The 8,981-nt window shown below is 42.9% G+C and overlaps 1 protein-coding gene and 1 long non-coding RNA gene across 5 annotated transcripts in view; one reads left to right on the top strand and one right to left on the bottom strand.

The window, feature by feature from the left end:
• The first annotated feature begins 121 nt into the window (after nt 1-121).
• Nucleotides 122-8,981, top strand: part of LOC148053965 (uncharacterized) — a 13,455-nt gene continuing 4,595 nt past the window's right edge. The window contains exon 1 of the long non-coding RNA XR_015707742.1: nt 122-512. This is a non-coding gene — a long non-coding RNA (uncharacterized LOC148053965). The remainder of the gene's footprint in view (nt 513-8,981) is intronic.
• Nucleotides 1,987-8,981, bottom strand: part of LIMA1 (LIM domain and actin binding 1) — a 27,827-nt gene continuing 20,832 nt past the window's right edge. For all 4 annotated transcript variants that reach the window (XM_087771030.1, XM_087771031.1, XM_087771026.1 and 1 more), the window contains 4 exons: nt 8,591-8,648; nt 7,737-7,852; nt 4,602-4,735; nt 1,987-4,182 (listed from right to left, as the gene is read on the bottom strand). In XM_087771030.1, coding sequence (XP_087627156.1) covers nt 3,183-4,182; nt 4,602-4,735; nt 7,737-7,852; nt 8,591-8,648 — 1,308 coding nt within the window. In that variant the 3' untranslated portion in view covers nt 1,987-3,182. The remainder of the gene's footprint in view (nt 4,183-4,601; nt 4,736-7,736; nt 7,853-8,590; nt 8,649-8,981) is intronic.

Raw genomic sequence — 8,981 nt, 5'->3', positions numbered from 1 at the left:
AGCACCGCCCCGCCCCTCCCGGCGGCGAGGGCGCCTGCGCGGGCCGGGGGCGGGGCTCCTCCAGGCCCCGCCCCTCCGCGCGGACCGTTAGCTCGGAGCAGGCGCAGTGCGGGGCCCGCGCGCTGCCGCCGTCTCCTCAGGGCTCGCTGAGGGGACGCGGCGCGAAGGCGGCCGGTCAGGCGCTTCCGAGCCCTCGGGGGGGTTTTCCACGAACAGAGACGAGTTGTTCTGACTGAGAAAAAAAGTCCTCAAGACCGTCTTTAATGGGGCCTAAAGGACGCGCTCCTGAGGGGACCCCTGAAGGAAGGTCCCAGCTGAGGCAGGCGCCGAGCCCAGCCTGGACACTGTGGAGGCGGTTGCTACTCAGCTCCGGCAGATAAACCACCTCCCGCTCACCCCCGAGGGGCAGGATTCCTCAGACGGGCTCACCCCGTTTCACTCGCCTCTCTCTGAAGGGAAGGGCCCCAGAGCTGCAAGCAGGACAGTGCAACTTCTCATGTGAAGAGTTTATGGTAAGGTACCAAGGATTAGCTTTACTAACATTAATGGCGACGTGGTTTAACATTTAAGCACAAAACAGAGAGCGAGAGGTACACTGGTTGGCAAAGTTTAAGATATTCCTTACAGCCTTTAAAACATTCAGAAAAATCCGTGGTTTAGCTCAACAGTCTTGAGATGAGGGTTACCAAGTAACAAAACCTAGCCTTTGTGTAAGCTTTTCAATTAGGTTGTCAAGCTCCATAAAGGTGGGTCAGCATCAACTTCCTTGTACGTTGTAGCAAATGATCCATCTCATATAATAGCCCTTTTGGCATCTGTCCAGTTGAGAGCAAATTAAATGGCCCATTAAGCACTCAAATACTATGATAACTAATAGATTCAAGGACAGGCTAGTTCATGATCTGTTCCCCCCCCCCCTTTTTTTTTTTTTTTTTCTCAATCAATGACTTTCTTTAAAGGTACCACTTGTGCTAATTTCTCCTTGAAGATGTTCAGCCAGTCTGAGTGAAGGGTCCTTGTATCTCGGAGACTCACAGATGCCTCAGATTTAATTAGAACTAACGATGTTAAAGTCTCTGGTTACTGCAGCCAGTATTGCTTTAGTATCATGTAACTGGGGGTGCATTGTAAAATTAAATTGCATTTTGTAAGAAACAAGTAATAGGCATATTCAATAAATCCAAGTCCACAACAAATACTCCTCCCTTCCTTTTCAAATACACTTAGCACAATTTCCAGTCAGAAAGATCTCCAATTGCTTAGTAATCTGAGGAAATTGGAGACCAAATGGATTTTTTTAGGAAGAGAGAAAGGTTACAGAAAGCAGCATGTGCTTGCACATCAGCTTTCTTAGCTTTGCAATACCTCTATCTGTACAAATCAAGTCTTACTTCTCCCTTAAAAAGAAAGAAAAATTAGCAGTAGGTTGTACACCTCATGATGTGCAACTGCTAATACCTTCCAACTAGACAGCAGGCTTCTTTTCCCTTCTCTCTCCCTCCTTCCCCTACATACAGGTCACACACGTGCATTTTCTCATGCTGCTGCAGGACACTTACTGCATGTCTTCCAGGTCTTAGCCCCTGTCTATCCAAACCAAACCCACCTCAGGGTTAAGTGAAGATAACTGCAATACAAAGAAGCTTATAGGAAGGGGGGGGGAGGGAACCCTCAGTTGTCCTTAGCTACCATGCCCGAGAACCACCTGAAGGCAGAAATGGAAGTGTAAAATACCTGCACGTCCTTATTTCTTCTGCCCATCCTGTTCTAATCCCTCCCTCTTGCACATGAGAGCACAGTCTGCCCATTTGACAGTCAACCAGAAAAAAAAGTGGACACACAGTGTCACCTAGTGGCACCAGAAAAATCACTGTCTGGTCTCCAGCTTCCAGTAAGAACACCAGTATTCCACCCAGCTTTTCCCATGGCCTTTTTAAAATGCCGCCTCTTTGTGAAACCCGTATGAATCTAGTCTTCAGACTTAAATTTTAATGTAAACGACCGAACTTTATTGAAGGTTTTGTAGTTAGCAGGACTGTTAAGAAAGCAGAATATTTTACACCTCAAGTATAGTTAAGAGCTAATTCTCATGAGAATACAGTACAAGTAAAAGCTAATATAAAAGACCATCCTCCTTCCACCATTCAAGGTTTCATTATTTGTAAAATAAATGAAGTCAAGTTTAAAAATGTACTAAGCTTCAATGCTAGCAATCAGAAAGTTTCACTGTTCAGATGGTTTTATTCCAAAGATTTTTGCAATGCAGTATAATTTCACAGCCATAATGAAAAGATTTATGGCAGCTTGATACAAGTAGGATGTGTTGTCAAAAGGCCTTAAAAATATTATCTGCAGTTTAAAATGTATGATGATGAGCTCCAAGTAAAAAAAAAAACCCCACTTCAAATGCATATGAAATGCAAAAGTAATGCCCTGCAGGCTACTGCAAAGTGTTAACTTGTCCTCAAAAAAATCTGTCAGTCAGCACAGCTTCTGGATAAGCACCAAAATACATATGTTCCAGCAACGGGCACACCATTCCAGTTGCACAGAGAAAAATACAGAGAGTAGGGAGCCTTCAATTGATCATAGGCAGTTTTGAGAAAGAAAATCAGGTTGCACTCAGTTTAAGACGCTTTAGTTGTTGGATATTAAGCACAAACATAAATGTTTTTATTATTAAAAAAATCCCAGTTGTGCCCTTTACATGTATTAAAGTGCATTAAGTCACCATTTTTAAAGCAGGCCAGAAAGTCCCTTTGAAATTGGTCCCTAAGCACTGCAGTAGCATTTGTAGTGGTAAAAGTAGTGTATGACAGAAAGCCTGTTTCACACCACCATTGTGAGTACAGTGAAATTCTGTAAATTGTTAGTGAAATATGTATTGAAGCTCAAAAAGGATAAGACAGTAGGAGTACAGAACAGCCCTGTTCTCGTGCTGCGGACAGAGATTACCTGGTGAAGCTATCCCACAGCCAGATACTTGTTTCCATGCACCTAAATATACTCTTTGCAGGTTTCCAGAATATTTTTCTAGTTGAGATAATTTGTACTTAGGATTCCCTTAATGTCGATGTGCAGCATAGCATCATTTTCATGGAGGACAGCTGTTTGTTAAAGCTAAGAACACCGATTTAAAAAGGCCCAGCACCTTGCAGCAAGTTTTCTAGTAAAAGGCCAATTTATTCTTCATCATCATCTTCATAGTAACGATTCCTTTTGATCTGTTCTTCCACAGATAGATCTTCCATATCTTCACCCTCCCAGAAGCCAACATCTTGGGATTTGCGATTCTGGTTAGGAGATGATTCCTTAGCAGTCACAACATTGGCTAAGCTGGAATGCTTAGGAGAATTTGGTTCAAGGAATTCGTTTGCAATTTCCTGCTCTTCCATAGCATGTTCTTCCTCATCTGTTTCTGCATTCACCTGGCCATTTTCTACAAAGTTATGCTCTACTGTTTTGATACCAGACAATTCCCGTTCTTCCTCTACATTTTTCTCTTCAGCACTCTGGATGTTCCTGTTCTCAACCTTCTTCTCCTTTTGCTTTTTGTCTACCATGACCTCTCTCTCCAGTTCCTCGCTTCTTTTCAACATGTCTCTCTCTGCCTTAGAAGGGGAAGACGAATTCTCTGTTTTATGGCCTTTAACAGACATTGTTCTAAACGAGGCTGCTACTGTAAAGGGACGACTTCTTTCCTTCAGCGAGGAAGATCTTCTTAACTTTTTGAGATCCAGATCCACATCCTCCAGCACATCTGGCTTGGAAATCTCTTCTTCCGGGGGCCATTTGGGTTTTAATACTTTGATGCCCTCATCTAAGGCACTTCCTTGAATACTTTGGTCAGATGGAGGCGGCCAGGCAATCCTGAGCTTTTTTGTTTCTGCCGGTCTCTCTTCTCTTTCAGGCAAAGCTGAAGCTTTTGCTTCCATACTTGCTGCCAGCACTCCTACTTTTGCAATTGGGGCATCCTCCACTCCTGAGCTTTGCGGACTTTCTGCTGCATTTACACCGTGGACAGTTTTCTCCAGGGATTCTTCACATTCAGTTTTGCCTCCCCATAATTCCTTATGCTGTTTGTGTCCAAAGCCTTCATCATAATTGCCTTTAGATTTGAAGAGCTGATTGAAGTGAGGCTTGCAGTAAATGTTCCCACGCAGAGACGCATATGTCCCAAGACTGTTCAGGAAAATACAAAGTCAAATGTTAGCATTCCCTGTCTCAGCCACCGCGATGGGTGTATATTTTAGTTACGTTACTGAAGAGATTCGATTTCAGTCTTCCAACGTGTTTAGAAAAGACAAGCTTACAGCTTTCATGAGTTTGTATGGCCCTCTTTTCAAATGTCAGAAGTTCTTTACAAAGCTGGACATTATATTTTTCCCCACGTAAAATTACATTAAGAGTTTAAAAATAGACTGCACCAAGTGCAAAAGCCACTGGCAGAGCTAGGACTGTATTACCACTCCTACGCTCCTCTCCAGTTCACTGGATTACGGTTGTCTTCAGCTCCGCTAAGCCTGAACAACATCTTCCTCAGCTGCTGAAGAGGAAAGCTACACTTCCTAGATGGCAGCCAAATGGAGCAGTGTGTTTACCTGAGTTTACTGTTGCAATAGGAACAGCGGAAACAGCTGATGTGAAACACCTGCTGGTTGGCAAAGAGCCTTTCCATCGGGTACACAGTCTTCTGACACCCAACACAGATTTCCTTCATTGGCAACTGAAATTTCTACGGGAAGAAGAGAAAGCTTATTAACTGGAAAATGAATCAACTGCTAGGGGACTTGGCTTGGGTTCATGCACGGCTTCCAGAGTTCTCAGAAAAATTGCAGCGATTCACTTTCTGCAACTCAGCGCTAATTATGGCAGCGTGGGTTCTGGTGGGCAACGAGCGAGGAAGAGGCTATGGCAGGCCCACAGGATTGCTGTGGCTTGACAGGGAGCCAGGGTTTTGCCCCAATGAATTCCACAGCTGAAGCATCACAAGTTGACCAATGGTTGAGAGGGAACAATGAAAATACTGGAACTCAGTTATAACTTTGACTGAGCAGTTCCCAAAAAGCTGTCTAATCTATTTCTGCAACCTCAATTTTTCTTTATAGGAAAATGATGAAGAAATATTCAGGTAGATTACAGTCAGTATGAGACTTACCAAAATAAATAAAAAAAAATAGCGTAGGAAAAGAGCTGAAATAACCTCAAAATAAAAGGTAGAGGCGGGGAGGGGAAAGGAGTGGAACAGGCTGCTCAACAGATTGAAATAATCCACTTTTGCTAAATGCTCTCCTCTCTTCAAGGGGAGGAGATAGCCTCAGCACAGATGCAGGCAGCCGGAAACACTTCTGACTTCATTTGTAAGCAATTCCAGTTCTATCGCAAAGAAACTATACTCAGGTTTCAAGACATGCAGCCCTCAAACTTGCTCAAGACTTAAAGTAAGCAGGGCTTTGAGGTTAAACAGCTAAAATTGTTTATGTGCTCACTAAGAGAGTTTCCTGAGAGTTTAGTGCAAGGCTAAACGTAAATGCTAAGGAGTCAAGTGTCACTGCTGCGCTGCATGGGAACGATTTCAGATTTTGTTTTCAGACAGCATCAAGGAAGCAAGTACATTGTCCGTGATAAAGGGTCACTCAATGCCATTCACTTCTTGGAATCTATTAAGCTTGGCCAACAGGGAAGACACTTTAAAGAAAAAATTAAACAAACTTACAGTTGAAAATTTGGCAGTCTCAGGCTGCATGTTGATTACAACTACTTTAGCAGCAGGGTAAAAGAGTGCCTAGGCACCATGGGTTTGCACAGACACATCGACATTGTAGCTTTCCTTTGACAAAGAATTACCTGCTACAAACATACTAAAAAGCTTTACGGAAAAATATGATGGCTAAAGAAAAAACAGGAAGGTCACAGGAAGACATAATTACAGCAATTTATTTATAACAGACCAGAAACAATGGTTAGGCAATGAAAGTTAGAATACATGAGGGACAGATTGCTGAAGACAGAGCCAGCTGAAGCCAGTTTGTCACAACCGTAAAGTTTGCTGCCAATTTAATTCCAGTTTAATAGGTATTTCAATTTTGTTAAGGCATTGCTTGAAGTTACTGTAGATTAAAGTTCTAATTATGATGACAGCTTGACCAACAAAAGTTCAGGGTTCCTTTTGAAAAAAAAAAAAAAATCCACAATTTCTAGGTGCTGCCAAAACTGCATATGAATTCTGAATTTTGAGTCACTAAATAGAATCTCAAAAAATGAGAGTTTACTGTTGTGAACAAATCTAACCATCCGTGCTTGCCAGAGGGAGTAAGGCAGCAACAATTTGCTTGCCCATCAAAAAGCAACTCTCCCTGACAGCTTCGTTTTGCAAGATGACATTACGGTGCTGGCATGTGCTTCTGCAATGCACATCCCCATCTAACAAGAGGAACTTACTTGTATAACAATGAGCCCTATTGTCTGATGGAGAGGCGTTTTGGGGTGTGAAGAGAGAGAAACTCCTTTCCAGGCATACTACAGATAGGAGCTACAGGAGGAAGGTGAAGCCCAATAAATATAAAAAAAATTGAGAGAAAGCTGAGAGTTGAGCTCACATTAGGAGGGAAGCAGAAGGCAGGAGTAGAGGTTAGGAACCAAGAACAGGAAACAGAAGCTGGAAGAGACAAAAAGGAACCTTACATGAATAAACAGCATCTGGGTTTCTATCTCGGCAGTGCAGCATCTAAAGCAGTAACAAGGCAGAGGGCTAAAATGGTTCTAATAATATAAAGAGACAGCACAGAGGACCAAGACACACAGGTTGTGTGTATCTTGCACGCTGTAACAGACTGAGATTACAAAAATGTTATAGGCAGCTCTAATTCCGCATACTGGCATTTATACTCCAAGAACACTAGGAAGCCACATCTCGCTGGTCTTCGTGAGGTCAGTGCTGTTCCTCTCAAAGATGGGGAAAACAACAAAAGCACAGTTGTTTCCTCAGGAGTGAGCCAGGAAGTCTGTGGCAGCCCAGGGAACAGGCATCCTAACTCCAGACAGCACACGTGACAAGAGAGTTCAGTGTGATCAAAATGTTCAGCACTGCCGTTTGTGTGTCTAATAAGATTAGCAAATACATTCCTATCCAAGAAGTTCTCTGTCTGCTTTATGCTTTATAGCTCCCGCTAAAGAAAATGTAACATTACGGACTTGCTATTCAGAATGCCAGACTCAGTCTTTGTGGAGTCAATCAACGCAGCACCTTTACTAGAAAGTTGCTACCAATTGCAGTTACCTTGGGAAGAGCTGGAAGAGGAGGGTGGAAAGCCAAGTCCCAGCCTCCTAAAGGCTCTGAAGAGCAGTATCAGGACCTCAGTGCCAGTCTCTAGGAGCACTGACTTTACAAGAGGCAGACAAGCCCCAATACAATCCCCTGCTCAAACCCCTTCTCCCACACTGAAGAGAAACTGCCTGTATCGCAGGGGCACACTGTTGTAAACAGCAGCAGGGCAACTCCCAGCAAGCAACTCAAACTTAGTCTTTGAAGAAAAACTAACAGTTTTGAGATGCTTTTCCATTCTGAATTAGAGTTCCCTCATGAACACAGTCTGATGAAGACAGACCAGATATTGATACAGTTACCACCAGGCCCTTTGTGACCGCACTGGTTGCATTAAGGCTTTTCAACATTAAAAAGAGAAGTGAGTTGGTTTTAACCATCGCCAATGTTTGAGAATAAATCGCTGCTTTACCTTCACTGCTTTTGGCAGAGATGCATCTGTCTGGCCAGCTGGTTTAGAACCAAAGTTTTGCTGCTTTGTGCTGACAGGTTTCTGAACTTCCGTCTTGCTCTCCAAGTTTTGTCCAACTAAGGGAGCAGAGGGAGAAGAAAAGGTAATTACTATGACTTTAAAACCATGGAAGGCTTGTGCTCATAAGACCAGACAGCAATCCTACCAGCTAAGGGCTAACGCATTTTTTCTCGAGCATCTGCTATTAAACCTTTAGATCTAGATATTTAAACATGATCATTCTACTTTTCTAATTTACGAGGAAAGTTCAGTTGATATATAAAGGAAATTAATATAAAGGGATCCAACATCTAACTTCCAGGAACTGTTCTTCATTTCTGCAAAGTGCCCACGTGTGGGCTTGAATTTAGGCGTAAAGCTAAGGCAACATGAGAACGTGCTTACATACTTCACTGAATAGGAACTCGGCTATCTCTGGACAACACCGGAGACACTTGGTAATTGTCCTGCATTAATAAGTACTTCAGCCTATTGACTGAGGTAGTAGTTGCCAGAGCTATAAGTTTAAGTCCAAATGGTGGGGAAGCTACACTTAAATATGTTCAATCAGAGCAAACAAGAGTTACAGATGTCTTAGAATTACAATTGCAAATGAACTGCTAAACCTGAAAGAAATTCTTATAAAGTTTGAGTTAGGCACAGGACAGATTTTTAGTACAAGACAGATTTTTATTGGGTCAAATTCATCATTTGACAGGACTGATCTGAAGCATCCTACACACAACTGGGCAGGGTTAGTGCTTTTCCTCAGCCGTGTGCTTTACTCTTGTTGAGGCAGGAGAACAAGTGCTTACCATTGCCATCCTCTAGAAGACCAGAGTGGAAAGACAAGCTGTTCTCACCTACAGAAACCTGCAAGAGAATATTAGACCATGAGCACCTTTGACCTTCTGAAGTCTGAGTAGTCATGGCCTGAGTAACACAACAGGCAGATTGACACCGTAAGTGCTTAAACAGGAAGACACCGGCCACACTGAGGTGCACATGAAGCTACTTTTTGTTTTGTAAGGCACAAGGCAGAGTCCAGCTGACTGGCAAGGATGTTAATCCTTGCTACAAGGTAGACATCCTCATAATTCTACAGCTCTTGCAATATTCAGATCATCTGCCATAGTGTTCACTCACACAAACATCATATTTTTGTTTTCCCAAACACCTGCAGCTTGTACACCTTTATCTGTTAGT

The sequence above is a fragment of the Nipponia nippon genome, unplaced genomic scaffold, assembly GCF_047370975.1.
Source record: "Nipponia nippon isolate SJK-2023a ecotype South Korea unplaced genomic scaffold, ASM4737097v1 scaffold_35, whole genome shotgun sequence".
Classification (NCBI taxonomy): Eukaryota; Metazoa; Chordata; class Aves; order Pelecaniformes; family Threskiornithidae; genus Nipponia; species Nipponia nippon.
This window is presented reverse-complemented; position numbering and strand designations above follow the sequence as displayed.